At 39.7% G+C, this 19871-nt stretch overlaps 1 protein-coding gene and 1 long non-coding RNA gene across 2 annotated transcripts in view; both read right to left on the bottom strand.

Moving 5' to 3' along the window:
* cept1b (choline/ethanolamine phosphotransferase 1b) overlaps positions 1-7347 on the bottom strand; it is a 20136-nt gene extending 12789 nt beyond the window's left edge. The window contains exons 1-3 of the mRNA XM_005917800.2: positions 7120-7347; positions 4040-4332; positions 1366-1540 (exon numbers count right to left, since the gene is read on the bottom strand). Of these exons, the coding sequence (XP_005917862.1) occupies positions 1366-1540; positions 4040-4230 (366 nt within the window). The 5' untranslated portion in view covers positions 4231-4332; positions 7120-7347. The remainder of the gene's footprint in view (positions 1-1365; positions 1541-4039; positions 4333-7119) is intronic.
* A 5091-nt stretch (positions 7348-12438) lies between these two features.
* Positions 12439-15385, bottom strand: pth4. Its single transcript, XR_001336138.2, has 3 exons — positions 15299-15385; positions 13096-13184; positions 12439-12789 (listed from the first exon to the last, which is right to left on the bottom strand). It is a non-coding gene; the product is annotated as a parathyroid hormone 4 (long non-coding RNA).
* Positions 15386-19871: the final 4486 nt, after the last annotated feature.

Genomic DNA, 19871 nt, shown 5'->3' with positions numbered 1-19871 from the left:
GAGTGGAAATGAACGGAGATCATCTGAACAGTCATTAAAGTTTTTTGCCTTTAGGCTTGTAGTTGTAGTAACTCATCCAGCTCAGTCAATTATTACATGTGTGTAAAATGCTTCACTTGTCGCTCTCATTCAAGTCTTTACAGACAAACGCACTCAAATCAGAATCAGAATAATTTATTAAACCTTAAGGACACTGGAGAAACAAAAGCACCTGTGCAGTTTCTAATGTAAGAGCAGACAGAAATACTCTCACTTTTTCCCCCCTCATTGTGAGATTTGATATTTCAATGTAGCTGAAACGCCCACAGATGACAGAAGCAGCAGCAACATGTCAGTGCTGGCTGCAAGAACGTCAGTTGCCTTTTTACTCCCCTCTGTCACCCAAATAAATATCACCAGATTAAAAAATATATATATACGGTAGCTGAAGTAATTAAAGAAGCTCTCATATATTTGAGTCCTAAGAGCTCACATATGAAAGTCAACAGTTTTTGTTGGAGGTTGAAGGTAGTTCTAAAGGAAAATCACTGGTATTCAGGTATGTGGACTCTCCAGACCAACCAGGATGTTTTCAGTGGAAATTAAATACAGTTACAGTCCGATGGGTTAGCATTACAAAGACTAAAAGATCATTACAAAGCTGTCTACATGGATATAAGCCAGAGCAAGTGACATGTCTTTATGATTTGATTCATTCATGCTGACTCTTGTCAACAAATTAAGTCAGCTCAAAGTGACTTTATTCAAAACATGCCTGTTTAATAAGATTGATATTAATAACGATTTATAACTTCCACAAACAAAATGAAATCGTGACCAAGCAGCAACCTCAGCATCTGAACAGCGAAGTTAACACCAAGAACAAAAAAGACTGCAGTCCCTCTAATGGCCACTTGAGGCTGACCCTCAAACTTCATCAACCCCATAGATTCCCATGTTAAAATGTCCAACTTTATAGAATTAATAAGCACATTTATATTATTTTTCTGTTGTTTTTTTGAAGGTTCTCTCCATCCTGTGTTCAATTAACATCATTTCTGCCTCCAAAAAAGCAACACTGAGGCTTAAATGTGCACAAACACACAGACAACACCACAGTGCCAATGTTTCTCTTTTATATACCAATCTAAAAGCATCTTTACCAACACTGCTTTCAATCATGAGTTAACTGATGATTTTCTTATTACACTTTTCTTTCTCCGAGCTCTTCTGAGGCTTCACATTAAAAGCCTTCCAGCAGCTCCTATGACCTAATCTTACCACTTTCATATCTGGTTATGTTTTAATATAAAACACTGACAGAAAATAACAATAACAGTAGCGCTGTAGCTATGGACCTCATCCTCTTTAAGATTATCGGCTAACCTGCTCAGTGGCAGTTGGGCAGTAGTAGACGAGCACGAGGGTGGTGAAGACGTTGGTGGCCAGGCCAATGATGGTGATGAGATTGGGTGCAATCCAGGAAGGGACACGTCCTACCAGCCATTCCCAGTAGCGCTGCATTAAAGGCTCCAGCAGGGAGCGTCCAGCACTGCTGTACCTGCAGGGATGGGCAACAGGTGGCAGCAGTTGAGATACAGAGGAGCGACAGATATGAATGTTTACCGACTTTTACGAGGGCTTGACAATTATTAACTGTGTTTAAATATATCTCACCAAGCTGTAGAAACAGAGTTACAGCTAGAGTTTCTTGAGTTTGTGAGCTGCAATGAAGAGTTATCATCAAAGTACTCAATGAAGGTTAATGCTCCAACCAGCACGAGAACAAAACACAAAAATCTCATCCAGACAAATGGGACGCTACATTATATGGTTTATGGTTGATCTAAAACATTTTGCTTTAGTACATAGGTGTTTCGTCAAATACATGAATATTTGTTATACTTTTACATTAGTCTCGGACGGTTAAAAGTTGGAAGATTTGTTCCTCTCAAAGGTTCACAAACTTTTTCTTGCAAAGATTTCTGTTTTAATTACCTAAAATGTCTTGTGATCTTCATCTCGTTCACAGTTACAGACACAAAACAGAGGATACAAAAATATTTATGAACTGAAACAGTTTTTCAGTGAGGACTTGTCCGTAAGTCCTCCTCGTGCTTGTTTAAGTCTCATTAGCAGCTTGTGGGAATACTTCAAGTTTGGTGCTGCTAAAGGAGGTTCTGTGAGTTATAAACTGAAGGGTTCACCTACTTTTCTCAGCTTGTGCTCTAAATTATAACTAAATACATTCTAAAAAGACTTAGAAGTACAATTTCATTTCTATAGTACCTTTCAGACAAACATAACAAAACCCCTTCATAGGTAAATACCATAGACATCAAATAGCATCATTAAAAACTTTAAACCAATAACCATAAGTCCTCTGAATTCAGAGGTGGCTGGTGGCCAGTCCTTTAAATGTTAAAATGTTTAAGCTGTTTTCAGATTTAATAATAGAAACAGAACTGAAGAAGCTTCTCGGATGAGAGGTGAAACGTCTTCAAGCAACTTAAAGAAGTCCAGACACTTTTCTTTGTAAGCTCCTTTGACTACGATGACCTGGATGACTGAGAACCTTCACAGACAATAAAAACATTACCTTAAACTCCATTTGGATGGATTTTTAATGTTCTTAATCACGTCACTGCAAGAAATTCCAGCACCGTTTCACCTCCTACACATTTTAGATAACACACTGTGGCTGCTTCTTTAAGACTGCTATTATATGTGTAAATCCAGTTAACAGTATCATTAGCCAATTTATCTTAACACCCTAATTTAACATCTTAAAAATAAATAAAATCCCAGCTGCTTAGGCCCAAGAGGGGATCAATTTCACCCCATCGAGCTTGTAACATCCTGACGGAAACACTAAAGATGATAATGAAGATGTCGGTTTTGCTAGCTCATTAGTCTCAGACAAGACTAATGGCTTCAAAATAACAGTTCACCAGAACTCTGTGGTTAAACTCAAACAATATTGTTAACTTATTTGGATTAAGTTCTTAAATTCAAACAAGTACTTTTGTTGAACTTTTTTTAAAATTTTGAAATGACTTCCGTTTTAATTGGGAAGACTATGTTTTCACTTCTGATGCATTATTTGACCTTAAATTAAACTGAAAGTGATAATAAGGTTTTTGACTCAACTCGAGGTGTGACTCAACCCGACCGGTGAGTCTGAGAGGGAAACACGAAGAAGGGAAGGGGAAAAAAAAAAACTCAGCACAAGCTGCTACAGGCCTGATCTGTTAACAGTAACATAGCTCGTCAATCCTGACATACCAGCAGTTTTTTTCCTAAACCAATCATAATAACTACGTACATCACTATTTTTGAATAACATATTTCAATAATAGAGAGCGCTAGCACAAATCTTGACAAATATAAGCTTAAGTCACAAATTTTCCTGGAGAAATCGGGTTTAATTTAGGAGGTATTGTGTCTGAGTGGCTGTGGGAATCATTTCATTTTTTTATTTTTTTTTTCACGTTGAAACAAGTCTGTGAGAACACTTGGTGCAGGCAAGTCGTGTTTCATGCTGTGGAGACCACAAACACAGACCTGAAGCTAAAGTCTCTACAGAAAATTATTACAATTTGAGTCACTATGCTGAGGACTCAGCTCCATTCTCTTCAGACTGTTAAAAGGCAACCTGTGAAGTTAAAAAACGCTGCCACACTTTTTTAATATTTGGTGTAGAGGAGCATCTCGTGACTCAGTGTCAGCCCTCTTCTGACTGGGTGCCCCTCACAAAAGGATTTGAACACTGCACCTGTGTGCATGAGATGATCATATTATGACTACACCCTCTGTTTGAAATCATACACAGCCAAGAGTAGAACAAAAAACTGAGCATGTGCTTTTAGCTCACAGGGATTACTGTAGAAACGCTCACCTCCTTATTTGAAATCTTTGCGCGTTTTTAATACAAGCATCCAGTAATGCAACAGTACACATTTGACATAAAATAGATTTCCCACATTTCACTGTCTTTTCACTCCACTTACTAAAACTTTGTTTTCCTGAGTTCAGCATACACAGCAGAAACCTGCATTACCTGTGCTCCTCCAGTCTCTTGAGTTGGTGTCGAGACAGGGGGGGTGAGGGCAACTCAATCAGCCTGCGCAGGACTCCAGGGGACAGCCAGCAGGTTGCCTCCATGCCCATGCCGTGCCCGGGGTCTTTGTCCCGGCTAAGGCCTCGGCGAGTACGCAGACCCCCCCCTTGCTGCTGCCCCGTGGCGCTCATGAAGCCCTGCTTCCTGCTGGTCTGGTCCCTGATGGCTCTACCTCTGCCACTGCCACTGCCCTGCCCGAGGGGCTAAAGATCCACAGTGAGGCCGGATGATGCCTAAGAAGAAAAACCCAACATCATAAAACTGCCATGTGGAAATATCTCAGCAAAAAGAAAAAAGAATGCAGCTCCTAAAATCCCAAAAACCAATTTCAGAGGCTACAACTAAAAATTATTATTATTTTATAATTATTTTATAATTATTCTTCTAGGCTACTTGTTATACATCAATGTTAAATCTGGTGCTTAAGAACTTTCTCTAACAAATCCTTCAATTGGAAAAGCTAAAACTTGAAAACAGCTAAAAGTTAACATACTTTTTTTTTTTAACTAAAATTAAAAAAAACAAATTCACTTCACTAATACCAAGAGCCACATGGGAATACTGCATGACCAACTGCAACTGTTATTGATGGCATAGATTTTTTTTTCCTGCTTGAATAATTTTAGTGAACATTTACCTATTTTAGGCAAATGAAACACTTACTATGCCCTAGTTTTAGCATAAAGTCAGACAAAGGCTCCTGCAAAGTGAGCTGTCAAAAGCCTAAACAACCAACTCCCTCTATAGCCCTGTTGCACTATGGAAATGTGGATGCAATACTCTTGAAAGTGAAAGTGCAATGCAGATATCTGCAGCTCCTGTAACACCCACATAGACATGCTCAAGACTGGTTAAAGAATGCAAGTCTGATGCCATGTTTAACCAGTGCTAAGGCAACAAGTGGAAATGCATCAGTATAATAAAGGAGGGTTTGAGCCCCCCTCCCCATGATCCTGTCTCTGTCAGATGAGTGGGCACGATGACAAAAAGCTCTTTTACACTTCACCCATTTCTGTTATTCGTGTTTTATAAACCTAGATTAATTACCACAAAGCCAAATAGGCTCATGTATTATTGTTTTAAAAATACCGGGGTAAAGTTTAAAATGTGACAGCAGATGTTTGGGTTAATCAGCTGATCAATTATTATGTACAATCAACATTAACTGACAGTTTCAATATGGAGAAAAGAGCCATTAGCAGATCAATAGAGACGAAACTCTGACTAAGTCTCTGTGATGCAGGCCCTGAATGCTAATGCTGGTAGCACAAGTTCACAGCAAGACTGCAGGTTTTAGGCAACGGACATGGTGGAGCAGCAGCACTAACATAACCAGACTGGACTTACAGGGAAGTTAACTGCACGCTGTTACATCACATATGAAGGAAAAAGGTGCACAATTATGGATTCAACATTTTCCTAGTACATACAGACTATTTAACACTTCTGTCAGTGCTAGACAAAGAAAATTTTCCTTTTTGCAAATATTCAGGATGTTATAAAAATTAACTAAGAACAGCAGAGATGCCTCAACAGCCTGTCAGGCATCTCTGTGCCCACTGAATTTAAACTGCTTGCGAGTTGTTGGTTTGGCGAAAAAACACACTTTTAAATGTGGCTTTGTTTAGACTCCTTAAGGTTTATATTTTTTGCTGTACAGTACAAGCAGTGCGATTACATGGAAAAAAAAAACTTATATAAGCGTATATGTAATAGATGCCATAGTTGTAAGTTTCCTTGTGTCTTTGCAGGAGCAGATAGATGAGCCCATAACTATGATAATGTTTCTGAGCTTTTAAAAAAACAAACAAACCTAGGAACGACCTAAAGCATGGATTTGGAGAGTTGTTCCTCCCCTACTCTAATGTATAAGCCCATCCATCCATCACCACTTGTTAGGAGTTAGGTGATAGAGGCTGCAGCCTAAGCAAAGAAACCTAGACCTCAGTCTCACACAACAAGACATTGCTAGGCTTTACTGGCCCTGAACACCAAAGTGTTATCCCAGTAGGACATGCCCAGAACACCTTAGCTTCCTCCTTTCAATGTGTAGAGTAATGGCTCTTCTTTGAGTCCCTCCCAAATGACCAAAATTCTCACCCAGCCACCCTTTGGAGAAATCTCATTCCCACCACTTGTATCTATCTCATTCTTTCAGCTGGAGCTTGTTCTCAACCAGGAAAGAGTGGGGTTCCCACTCCAGGTCAGGGATGAACTGCTGCCCCCAGTGAAGGAGTTTAAGTATCTTGGGGCCTTATACAGATATATATAGAAAATGCACACTGACAAGACATCCACATGACGACGTCATCCGGAACATGACTCTCTGTATTGAGCTTGAAAAGACACTCCTGCAAAGAGCCACCCAGTTACAATCATAGGTGGATGTGAGTAATCAGCTTAATTATGCTCCCCATAATATTCTGAGATTAAAGGCAAGTTAAGACTCGTAACCGGGACAACAGGGCACATCTAAATTTCTGTAGTAACAGAGAAGGCCCATGTGTTGCTGATGACAGGACCCAGAGCAAAGAAGACGATGAAGAAAGATTAAATCAATAACGCAATATTTATTGAGACATTACTGACACTGACAGGAGTTAGTTCGCCAGCGGTTGGCTGCCGGTCATTACCTTGTCTACGTTTCTAAACTACTTCTTGTGACTGTCACTTGAGCTGCTGACGAAGCTCGGAGGGCACCAAACAACCTGCTTCTTGAAACCTAGCACACTTGCTGTTAGCTCAGTCCCCATCAGTTAGCGTGTGCATTAGCTGGACTATCTGCAACGTTAGCGCAGCGAACGGCTACGGAACACTCATGTCAGGGTGGCATTATAAATTTACACGCTTGCAGCAAGTTTATTGACTCTTTTTCATACTCATTTTGCTAAAGGCACCGGTGCATACTCAGCATATTGCTCAGATCAGACGGAAACTCATGGACCTCCCGTGGTGACTGCGGCTAGCCTAGCTAGCTAACCCAGACTGCTGGCAGGATGCTGAACGTAATGCCGACTGACCTGAGCGATTAAAGGACGAGAGTCGCGGACAGTCCAAGGGCCAGGTGGGAGTGTTTGAAGTCGACAGACAGCACCTTTCTGTCCTCGGTTAGCTTTGTGATTTCCTCTCTATCACTTGGAGTATCAAAACAAGCGTCTGCATCTGTAAGGTAGATCACCACCACCGGTGTCACTGTGGTTTGACACAGCAGGCTAGTTATCGTTAGCCATCACAGAAATCTCGCGAAGTTTCCTTTCGTAGTGGGTAAATTTTGCCCTGAACTCATCTCACAGGCACACAGCCCGCTCAAACGCCCTCTAGTGTAGGGGTGTCAAGTTCGTTTAGTTCGTTGGCTACGTCAAGGTGGTCAGACTAACAAAACCACTGCATAAAAACACTCCACCAAAGGCTCCTATTTCCTTATAAAGAAGATTGTTTCTGCCAGGCAGATACGAGTAAAAATTTGAATTGTCATCTCTAAATTTTGAATATCGCAAAGTTTTGACTTGAGTTGGCTTTCAAGTAATTTGAAATTTAAAAAAGAAAAAAAAATTGGACTTACTGACAGTGGTGAGACTTGCTTTGACAAGGACTTTGGGTCAGTGCTACAAAGAATGTCTTTTAGTAACTAAGTATTGATAGTTTAAGGTTAGAAGCCTTTTTAACATGGATTTAAAGGCTTCTCATACCCAAGCTGCAATAAATCAATCATTATCTGATCATGAAAAAAAACAAAACAGTTTTTTTAATCCTCACAACCCAAAAAATAGCATTTAAAAAGACAGAAAACCTTTTGTATTTTGTAAGTTTTGAGATTTTACCTCAAAAATAATATTATCTATCTGATTTTTCTTCTTTGTTTAGATAACACAGCCCAGATTTAGTTTCTCTCATCCACTTCAGATGCTGCAAACCTTGCACCCGACTTTATTACACCCAGAACTGATTGACAGCAACAAGTGGTCTTCAGGAAGTTCAAAGTGCAGCAGTTGTTATCCAAAAAGTTCGATCATAATTGTCCTGTCCGGGTGTCTTTGCAATATAAGCCAGACCTGATTTCAGAATCTTCCTCCTGACCTTCAAGGTCCTAATCGGATTATCTTTCCCCTGACATTTCCAGCCCCATTACTCAACATACACCATCACACCCTTCACGCTGGGCTCTTAACTGTCCCTGGATTCAGTAACTAAACTCCTTTGAGGATACAGCATTTGGCCACAGAGCTCTTCTCCTTTGGCACAAACCTCCAGTCCAAGGTCGCCAGGGTGGCTAAGTGCAGACTTTCAAATCCAGACTCAAATCTTTCTCCTCAGTTCTGTAGCAGTAAAAGTCCAGGCTTATCAAATGATGCCAAGTTTATTTCAGCTCATCTCCAGCTGCATATTCTTTTCATTTTTGGGCTCCAGAGTAGCTTTACATGATTCACTATTTAAAGAAATCCTACTTATACTTCTCTTATACACCTGTGCTAAAGCACTTGTTGGAGCTGCATCAAGGCTCAGCTCAACAAGCTGCATGCCTGTCTCTCTCTTTATAGCAAATGAGTGTCTCTCCCTCATAAAGAACAGATCTGAGCAACAGGTAACTGGAGTGTCTGTGCTGAAAGCCAGCGCTGACCACATCTGGAACATCAGCACAGTTTATCACATGAACCTTTGTCTTACAGAGATTACACAGGCTTCACTGACCCAACGTCCCAGCGCAAGTACTGCTACTCAACAGCCATCTTGAAATGCCCTTGGGTATTTATAATAGGTATTTTGAAGAATTACATAAATTTATCTTAATTTCAATGGTTATTGGAACAAAACTGCAGCTGATTAGATTTGATTAGGATGGATGGAATATGTGACACAATTTTCTTAATTTTGCTTCTGTACACAATAACAGTAGATTTTAAATCTAACCATAAAGATGTTAGAAAGAATTACAATACAATACAATACAACTTTATTTATATAGCACACTTAAAACCGAAGGTACACCAAAGTGCTTCACAACAAGGTTAAAACATAAGATATAAGATAAAAGGCTATAACAGATTACAAAAGTACAGACAGAAATAAAACATTTTATAAGAAATAAAACATTAGAGCATAGTTTAGGAGATAAAATTACTGGGTATTCATAAATATAAGGTGGGGGTATTTATACAGGGGAACATTAGTAGAAGATAAATAACATCAGGGTAAAATACAGGAGATGTGCACTAACTAACTGAAAACACTCAGTCAAACAGGTAAGTTTTTTATTGAGATTTAAATGAATAGATGGAATCAGAGGCACAGTCACCTCTGGTCTTTAGCCGGGATCTAGGCTGCACTAAGAGTTATTGTCCCGATGATCTTAGGGCTCTCCTAGGGATATAGGCACTAAGGAGTTCAATGAGGTATCACGGTGCAGTATTGTTTATGATTTTAAAGGTAAGCAACAGAATTTTTAACTCAATTTGGTATTTGACAATATGAGGCCCAAAGAAGTGTTGAATGCAAAATGCGTCAGAGACCACAGAAGACACCTAAAGTGGATGATTCCAAAACTCTTTCCTGGGTTAAGAAAAACCCTTCACACCTGTAACCGAGTCAAGAACACTCGCGAGGAGGTTCCTTTATCACTGTAAAAGTCTCTAATCATGAGATTAGAGACAGAAATACAGAGGGTTTGTGACAAGGTGCAAACAACAGGTTACACTCGGGAACAAGAAAGACAGATTAGACTTGACATCTAACACTAACTGCACAGCCCTGAAACAATGCACAGTCCCTGGTTTCCTGGTACCAGGAAAAACCTGAACCAGGTTAGCAGGATGAACAGGATGAACTCTGTGCTCTCTGCTCAGATTCAGGTAAAGTCTGCGACACTGATTGATGAGACAAAGCATAATGAGTCCCCTTTAAGCAGTAAGCTGACACAGACCGTGTGTACAACTGTGCACCACTTAGTTTAATATAAATATTCACAAGGTAAAATTGCAGGCATTCAGATTAGTGTTGCATACATACTTGCACATTTCTTTATACACTGATCACACAAATTTGTAAATGTTACTGAGACTCTGGGTGAATTCAAGCTGCACTATATGACATGTTAAACTTAACACAGTTTTGCATTTTCACAACTGAACCAACCACAACGCACTGATTTTATTTTACACATAGCACTGGTCTAACGCAGCCAAGAAAAGCACAATGACCATGCGCATTTTCCAACATGCTGACAGCTGCATAAAAGTTGCACAAAGCCAAATGCAAATGATTTCAAATATTTGCAATAAGATCTAAAGGAGTCATCATTTCCCTCCTTTCCTCTCCCTCTTGCACAGTTGCATCAGTCTTCTTGAATGTAGTAACTGCAGACTAAAGTCCCTCATTCCTTCCTGTATTGCAGGCTTTTTTGTGTCTGTAATCGTTCACTTTGTAACACGAATTCATTGAAAAGGCTGAAAGTCAAAATCCTCAGTCAGCTTTCAGTATAGGAGTTAAATCAGACCATGCTGCTGTAATTGAACATAACTCTCTATTGCCTTTTCTGCTGTACATATAACATGGTCTTCACCTGCAGCCACATCCTTGTTTTGTTAGGCAGCACATCTTTGTCTGGGTCTTGGTTACTGTATAATACTCATTGGACAATAGGACTTTTTGTAATCGTTGGGTGGAGATGCTTACATTCAGGGGCACCTCTTAAATCTCTGTGGTCTCCTTGTAGTCTGCGTCCCTCTGTGTGGTTTTCAATAGTTTTGCCTTTGCTTTTGTCAGACTGGCTGCGTTCCTGTGCGATGCTGCTGTCTCAAAATGTGTTCAGCTTAGTTTTTTCAATTTTTCTGTTACTCTGTTCGACTTAAAGCTTGCTGTTACCTCTGCATTTACTTTCTCGGGTTCTTTATTCAGAACTTATCATAGCACACAGTGCTACGATGCGTGTTAAGTTCAGGTTAGACTCCCTGCAAAAACTGTGCAGAGAGGGATGCTATGGGCAGCTGTAGGATGCAGAGCAACGGACACCTCCAAAAAATCAACAACACTGTTGTGCATCAGGCAAATTTGCTCAAAGCAGCACAATAAAGGACAAAAGAGACCAACCTGAAAACATTTCAGTTAATGATAAAAAAAAAAGCACTACTGAGGTGTGGGAAAGGCATAGCTGCAGGTATGTAAATATGTCTAATGCTTCAAGGACCTTTTAACATTACAAGAAGATAACATAATTAAAATGCTATTTTTATGTTATAAGGCGGACATTAAAGAGGGTATTTAAAAAAAAACATATTAACCAATTTACGCAATTTAAGTTTTGTTGAAGTAGGAGCGTTGTTTTCTCCCAAATGTATTTGGGAATCCCATGCTGCTTCTCTGCCAGCAAAATCACATAAAAACTATTTAAAAGAAGCCAATAAATTTTGGTTCTCATCCAGATCAGGTTCTTTAAAACTGCTACATGCCTTTGTGCGGGTTCTGAAAGTGTCTCTGTCCCACACTTTTTTCTAGGCTTCATACTTTCGCCATCTTTCTGCCGAATCAAAAATTTGTATATTTGCATTTGATGGACAAGAATGAGAGCTGAAATATGTAGCAGAGCTGAGTGACCTATTATAGCTTTTATATATCGGGGGTGATGTGTTTATAATTCAAAGAATTTATACAGGAAAAATCTGCATACAGTCTTTTAAATATATATGCTTGCTGTTACCAGGTGGTCATTTTTTTTCCCAAATTTGAAAACTAAAGGGTTACAGCATTTCGTTTACAAAAAGTAAGCCTATTCAACTTAACCAGGTAACCAGCTGTAGGGAAATGGTCAAAAAAAGAACGTCACAATTTAAACTGTCCATTTTAGTATAAGTATGACTATTTTAAAATATCTGAACAAAAAACGCTTATTTTTCCATGAATAAATATATAACAGACTAAATCATGTATCTTTTATCTGTCACAGTTTGGTCTGTTGTGACTTTGGGTTTTCTGGGCATCATCTGCAGTTATGAAATTTCAAACACATGAATGTGCTGGTCCTAAAACTAAAGCTGCATATTGAAAAAAGTCTGCAATAACCCACAAGTTTTATATTCGTTTTCTAGATAATTTGTCGTGTTTGCCTTAACGTGTGATATTCAGTCATGATTAAAAAACAACAACATCAAAAAAACCCAATAAATATTTTTTAAAGCCTCTGCAGTCATATAGACGTATGCAGTCATACACTGAAACCTTACCACTATACCCACTGGTACACTGTCATGCAGCTCTTTTAACTAAACTTAAACTTACAGCTGCTTTTAAACACTTGAGACACATCTGCAGCTGAATGGGTGCTTTGGGCACTCGGGATGATTTTGTAGTTGTGCTTTTTGTGCATTTTATTATTCAAACAATTGATACAATAAATTTTTTATATATGTTCAGCTTCATGTTTTGCTTCTGTTCATTGTTAGTCGTCTCCGTTTGACAGGTACAGATTAGAGAAGTCTCTCAGGAGGCTCCTGACTTGGGCATTCTGGGGGTTTCCATCATCAGGGATCAGCTCTGGATTCAGAGCCAGGTTTAAGACCTTTGTGGGGCTGAAAGCAGCAGAGCGGGTCTGTGCTGTGTGGAGACCCTCAATTGCGCTGGACAGCCAGAAGAGTCTCTTGAGACTCTGGATGGTTCGGCCGCGGTCGTGCATCAGCTGGTGTTCGGTCACAGCTCGGCGACTGCAGAAAGAAAACAGAGAGCAGGAAGCAGCTGCTGGTCAGCGCACAGTCTCAAAGTTCATGCAGCAACCATCAATGATCAATGACATGTTCTATCCAACACACGGATTTATTTATGGAAACAAAATCAGAGCCGCAAACGCAGCACAGCAAACTGGGTCCATTCATCTCTTAGCACATGAATACATTTTAAATGAGTGAAGACTGTTTTAGATTCAAAGTGACATCAAAAACAGAAAATGCGTAATAAATAAGTAATAGTTATTATTCATAAACTCTGAAATAAAGTGGGAACAGTGAGACCACCTGTCGCTTTGTTGGCCCTGGACTGTTGTAACAATGACAAGAAGCATGACAGTGAGCCACTGCACAGGCCTGTGGGACGTCTGCATCTTCTGCATGAAAACAGCAGCAAAGACAAAACACATTAAAACCTCTCATACGAAAGGTAAAAAACAAACGTTCTGAATGCACATCAGCTATTGCTGAAGGTTGGTGATACTGAACCCTGAGTTGCTTTTGATGGGTTCATCTATGGGAATGTTAGATTAAAAAAACCCATCCAGACATAGAAAACACTGCTTGTATATATGTGTGTGTGGATGGGTGAATGAGACATGCTACATAAAGCACTTTGAGAGCTTAGGTAGAGTTGAAAAGTGCTATAAGAACCAGCCCATTTACTTTATTTATTTATTGGAAACATTTTTCTTTCTTATGGATAAAAATCATCCACCAGTTCCCAGGAAAAAGGAGCACAAGCTCAACAAACTGAGGAAAATGAAATTTTCTTCAGCAGAGATGAGTCGTTTTCACACATGAACTGCAGGAGAATCGTTTATGGGCATTTTCCACAGTGGCCTCCTCTGACATGCAGCACACAGCAGGAAGTAGAGCACCTCAGACACTTTAGCGCTGCTGGAAATCCTCGGTGTGTTTTAGGCCTGCACAGAGCGCGCAGGAGCACAATGCCCACTCGCAGCGGTTAGCTGCACTATATGGAGTGATGCATTATGACATCACACAAATGTCAGACTGAATCTGACATTTGTGTTCTCGTGCTTGTGTGTCAGGTAAACTGTGGAAATGTTTAGTTCAGCGGTGTACGTGTGAGCGAGTGAGTGCGTTTTTCTTGTGGCTATGATTAGGTGCCCGAGTCTATTCAGCGACTGCGCCACATTTTTATCCCCAATCCCCACGATCCACATACTGAGACAATGTCCAAGCTTTTGATTGGCTCTCAAATCAGGAGCCCATGAGTCTCATGAGAAAAGTGACACTCAATAAGAAATGTGCTAATCTGTGGATGCATCCCTACTGAAACTCAAAGATAATCAGCAGACAGAAATGCAGCTGAAATTAAAGTTAACAAGTTCTTCTGAATGAAAAGAGAACATGGGAACATGCAAAGACTTGCATGAGAATAAACCTCCCATTTAAGCTTATCGTATTTTCTGATTAGAGTTTAAAAACTTGTCTTCAAATAAACTGCTAAATAATAACCTGTAACGCACTCCTTGCCCTATTTAGATAGCTGCCAACAGACCTTTAACCCATTACCAGGTCCTGACCACTTCTTATGGAACCACTGAGTTATGCAAGTCACTGAAATATAACAATACAGAAAATATAAGATATTACTTTAGGTGTCTGCTAAGAAGAACAACTTATATTTACAGAATATGCTATTTACATCTGCTTTTCTTTCATTTCCTGTAAATATAAAAGCACAGTAATCAGCCTGAAAAATAACAGAAATAAATGTGCTTGTAGAATATGAACACAAAGCATCGTTTATGAAGGTTTTGATTGTGTTTTAATGTTTGATGATGTGGACAATCTGGATGAATCTGATTCTAAGTGTTGGAGGATATTTTTGGCTTCATTAGTGGATGCAACCAAGTTATCTTCCACTACCTCACAAAGAGATAATTCTGTGAACCTACAAACAACAAAGAGTTCTCCACACATCTGATTCCTCTGCAGCCATTCATTTTTTCCCCCAGCATCAGAATCCAGAATGAACACAGCTGCTGTTTTCTGCCTCGAAGCAAACTACAAACTTTTCACAAAGCTGGAAGATCGGCTGTATGCAGAGAAAGGTGTGACGGGCAAGTCATGATGAGCTAATGATCTCCCAAAGTCAAAGACAAATCAAGCTGATGGATCCTACTCCATCTGGGCTTCGGGTTCAACACACAAAAAAGAAAAAACACGTAAAACGAGCATGCAAACGTTCCCGATATTGTCTGTTTCGTCCACGTTGGGTCGGTCTGTCCACAACAAGAAACTGCTTCAGTTTTCTTTAAATGAATCTGGATTTCATATCAATTTCAATTTTATAAAGTTCAATTTACTTTTAACTGTTTGACTGACACAGAAAAAATAAATACCAGCAACATTTAAGTACAAAAAAATGAATCAAATTAAAAACTAAAAAACTATCATATGAAACAAAAATTAACTAAAAGCTTCTTTAAAGTAATCCGACTCTTAAAGAGGTACTTACCTTTCCCGTGTTTGCGGCTGCAGTACTTCGGCTGATTAGACACTAAACTGACTTCAGATTCAATCTCGAGACCTTTTATAAAGCCCTCTCCGTCACACACACACGGACACACACTTTACTCAGACCTCCCACTCTCTTAATTGAAAATGGTTTGATTTGCTCCTGAAACAAACGTCAGCACCATCATCTCTGACATCTGTGATCTTTGTGTCTGAAGAGTGAGCAAAACATGGAAGCATTTTTTGGGGTTTATTCATGTTAATAATTTGATCCCCAGTGTGACAGTGGAGGAGGTTTACACACTTATACATGCTCTTTACATAAGCAGGTGTTTTCAAAAGGAGGATGAAATTCAATTGAGGGATTATCATTTTTCTATTTTCTGGTCTAATCCCCTCTGGTTCCTCTTGCAGACTCACGCTGGCTACTAAGAAATGGGGCTGAATGTTTGTATTGATGTTGAGGGTGAAGACACGGAGAGGAATGAGTCAGCGTGAATGACGCGAGCGTCAGCAAACCGTCTGCCAGTTCAGCTCTAAACTTTGCTAAATGATCTGTCTGCAGTTAAGATGTTTGTCGCCTGGAGCTCTTCTCCACATTATGACCACCGTCACTAATGAACCCAAACAAACTGGAGTCACTGGTTGCTGTGGTGGCGCCGCAGTCGCCATTAGAAATGCAGTCGTCGTGACAACATCTTGCAGGGCGAGTTTCCCTCAGCGAGAAATGTGGGCTGCCATCGGAGGCTCGTGGGTGGAGAGATGGGAGCGAGAAGAAGTGATTTAGGTCATTAAGGAGTAATTGATGGCAGTGTGAAGAAACTCAGAGACGGACAGCAAGGGAGGAGTCGTGAGGGTGAAAGAAACCAGACAAGAAACTAATCAGCCCGATGGAGGTTAATTTCTCACTGCAGGAAGTGAGTGTTTACATGACTCACGTCCAAACCCAGTACTCAAATTCTGTTTTATATAGAAGACTCATTGTTAAACATTCACAGTGGATTAGCACTGTTGCCTGGGTTTGAATCCACTGGCCAGCCGAGGCCTGTGCAGGTTCTCTTCAGGTACTCGGGCTTCCTTAAAAAGGCATGCATGCAGGTTAATTAGTGATTTTAAATTTGCATGTAAGCCAGTGGCTATGTGATAGTGATCTTTCCAGGATATATGCAGTGTATCTATTCTACATAGCATCCAGTAAACAGATGTTCGTACAACAGATAAGGACGAGAGCACGTTGGTAAAGTGAAAACTGCATCTAGAACAGAAACAGCTGCATTATACTGCTAACGCAACTCTTTACAAGCACCTGCACAGACAGCATGCTAATGCTAAGCTAGCCAGAAACCCGGAGTGATGCTGTGAATGTTGACCCCATCGCAGCAGCCAGACCCTGAACTTCCACAGTAACAACAGCAGAGATTAGCAGTCAGGGTGCAGCCTCTGTTTCTACCTGTTCATGTTTCTACAGTAGAATCACTGCAGTTAACGTTTTTAAGTCACTGTGCTGGTTTTCATCTTTGCCTTGTGTTGATACCTAAAATACTAAGACAAAGATCATGTGGTGTGTCCTCACAGGGACTGTAGCCCATAGGTTAATATTGTTAAATGCTAATTATATGAAAAGGCATTTCAGGCATTCTGTGTAACTTGTGTAATAACGACCCCCAACACAGATCACAACAATGAAGGGAACTACCTCCAACTCGCACAAACATTTGAACACAAAACTTATAATTAATTTACATGAATGTCTTTGATGTGCTGCTAAGAGATGGTGGTGACTCAAAGTGGAGCTAATGAGAATCTAAGAGAATCGCAATCATAACTGATGTCAGTATTGGATTTGGAATTCTTATCAATTCCCATTCCTACTCCCACTGCATCTACTGTCCTGAAGTATTAACCTGGAATTAAGACACTACAGTTTTGTAGTGTTTTTTGGGCGTGTTTAATTTGCACAAGGTCGGCTCTGCCGTTCCTGTGTCTGTTTTGTACCAATGAGGCACTTTTAAGATGTCTCACTGTCCAACACATTACTGAAATTGGTAATTTTCTGGTAATCAGTTGTACAGATAACTGATTACATAATTTCCTTTGGGATAAATAAAGTATTCTGATATCTGCTGGTCTCACAGTCGCTATGACGGATATATGAGATACAGCTCATACAACAAAAACCATGACCTGGGGATCATACCAGTTGCTTGGCTGTTACGCACTAACAGTCGTTTACCAAATTATCTGTCTTTGATTCTCGCATGAATCAAAGGTTTGCAGCAGTTCCAACAAGGATCCAAATGCGGGGGGGATTTAATACTAAGATGATTCAAAGCTGCAGAAAAATAGTAAACAGGAAAAATAACAAACAAACCCAAAAACAATGAATCCACCAAGGCAGAAAAAAAAGAACAGGCAGCAGAGTGAGAACAGGAGAAACCGATGAGAGTAAAAAAAATAGAAAAAGACAAAGTAAAAACAAACAAACAAACACAGAAAGATATCCTTTCAAAATAAAAGAGGAATCTACAGAAATGTGTAAAATTCTGTCGTGAACCACAATGTTCAGATAAGGTCTATAAATACCAGTGAAGCACAATGAAAGTTACAGATTCTTAAAAGAAATAGAGACAGAGAAGTTCAAGCATGAGTAAAATCAGGAACACTTTCCTGTGAAAGTTTTAAGACCACTTTAAAGGAAGTCTCTGACTCAGCAAACCAGATTTCCTTCAGCAGAGCACTCCTCGCCTCGAGGTACTTCTATAAATCTCCTGTCCTCTTTAGTTTTAGTTGTGCTGTATTTCAGTCTGGGCTGAATGTTGTTTAAGCTACTACAGATACCTGATAAAGGAACTGTGTTTATACACAGCTCCCAGACGACAGCGTTTCCAGGGAAGTTCTTGCATGTTTTGACAAGATAATGCTAATCTTCATAGTGGGGTTTAGCTTTACTGTACACTTTCTCATTTTAAAAATGTGATGTGTTTTCTTTGTTCAGTTGTAAATAAAAAAGGGGTTGCATTTTGTTTTTACAGTTTACAGAGCGTCCCAGCGTTTTTGGAAGCGGGGTTGTAAAATTGTATATTTGTCCAATTTCTTCTGAGCATCTGAAAATGTGAGACTATATGTATAAACAAGAGTGTAACTCCTAAAAAGTTAATGCAATACTTTTGTTAAAGCCGTCAGTTAAAGCTAAAAGTCTGCATGTTAATCGCATCCTGTTGGTGAAGATAAGTTTCCACTTCTAGAACAGACAGAAGGAAAAAACAATGCGCCCAAGCAAAGGACCTTAAAAGGGTCATTTTTAAGGTCCTTTAAAGTGTTTCTGGCTCAGACGCACACAGCAGTGAGCTCGTCCCATCAAATCACAGCCACCTTCACTCACAGCCTGCAGGCTCTTTAAGCAGCAGAGGAGATCCTTGGTGTATTTGTTCAGGAAAAGGCACCAGGAAATACAAATGGACCAATTATGGGCCACATGGAAGAGAGAAGGAGAATTACCGTGGGCCATAACACACCCACACCAGCTTTTCTCAAACCTTTTGTGACACACCACCTCGGAAAAATTATTAATAATAAAAAAAAGATGTAATTTTTAGTTAAATAATGATTGCCGCTGATAGCAACAGTAAACTGTTTATTTATTTCTCCCTAAAAAAAACAAAAAAACATAACCAATATTTCAACATGCAGTGGCTGTGCCCCATCGTTTGGGACGATATCCTCACCTGTAAAGCAACCTGCATCCACATAGGGGCAGTGTTGTACTGAGCAGCTGAGTGTTGCTCATGAACCACCAAACAGCAGGTTTAAGACACTGCAACACTAAATTCATTTGCTGAGTAACATACAGTAAAATACATTAGGACTGCTCAGTAACGCCCCATAGAGGCAGCAGCGTTCATTACAGTCACAACATGAGCAAACATCTTGATTCTGTCCTTCTTACTGTCTTGATGCATGCTCAATCGTTCAGGTAAGTAAATCCCAAAAGGTTGATTCTGTTCATCTGGACGTAGAGTTTTCAGTGGGAGAAACGTTTCGTCACTCATCCAAGTGACTTCTTCAGTCTCAGCTGACTGCAGGTTTCCCCAACTGTATAAACAGGTTTATACAGTTTATACTGTTTTGTTTATAAAAAACAAAACAAAACAGTCTATGCAATACTTTTATTAAAACCCTCAAATTAAAGCTGATGGTCTGCACCTCAATCACATCTTGATTGCTTGATTTGAAATGTAATCTAACTGTAAGTGTCACATGCAACTGGCACGGCCTCGGGCAATGTGCACAAGATCTTTCTCTTGCCATTTTTGTCTCTCGGTCCTTGAATCACTCAGGTCTCAAAGAACAGAGCCAAAAGGATATACACCTGCATAATAAAAAGCACTACATCAAAACACTTTAAATGCAACACCTTTTTAACGTTTATGAAAAGCATGAGCAGCTAATACACGGTGTATAACAGAGTCTAATGTACCTGCATTTGTCAACAACTATGAATTCTCTTAAAGACAAATCGCATTGTTAACATGACGTTACTATTGTTTGTTTGTTTTTGTTTGTTTGTTTTTCTA

Source organism: Haplochromis burtoni, unplaced genomic scaffold (genome assembly GCF_018398535.1).
Source record: "Haplochromis burtoni strain Fernald_Lab_line unplaced genomic scaffold, NCSU_Asbu1 Contig_26, whole genome shotgun sequence".
Taxonomy (NCBI): Eukaryota; Metazoa; Chordata; class Actinopteri; order Cichliformes; family Cichlidae; genus Haplochromis; species Haplochromis burtoni.
This window is presented reverse-complemented; position numbering and strand designations above follow the sequence as displayed.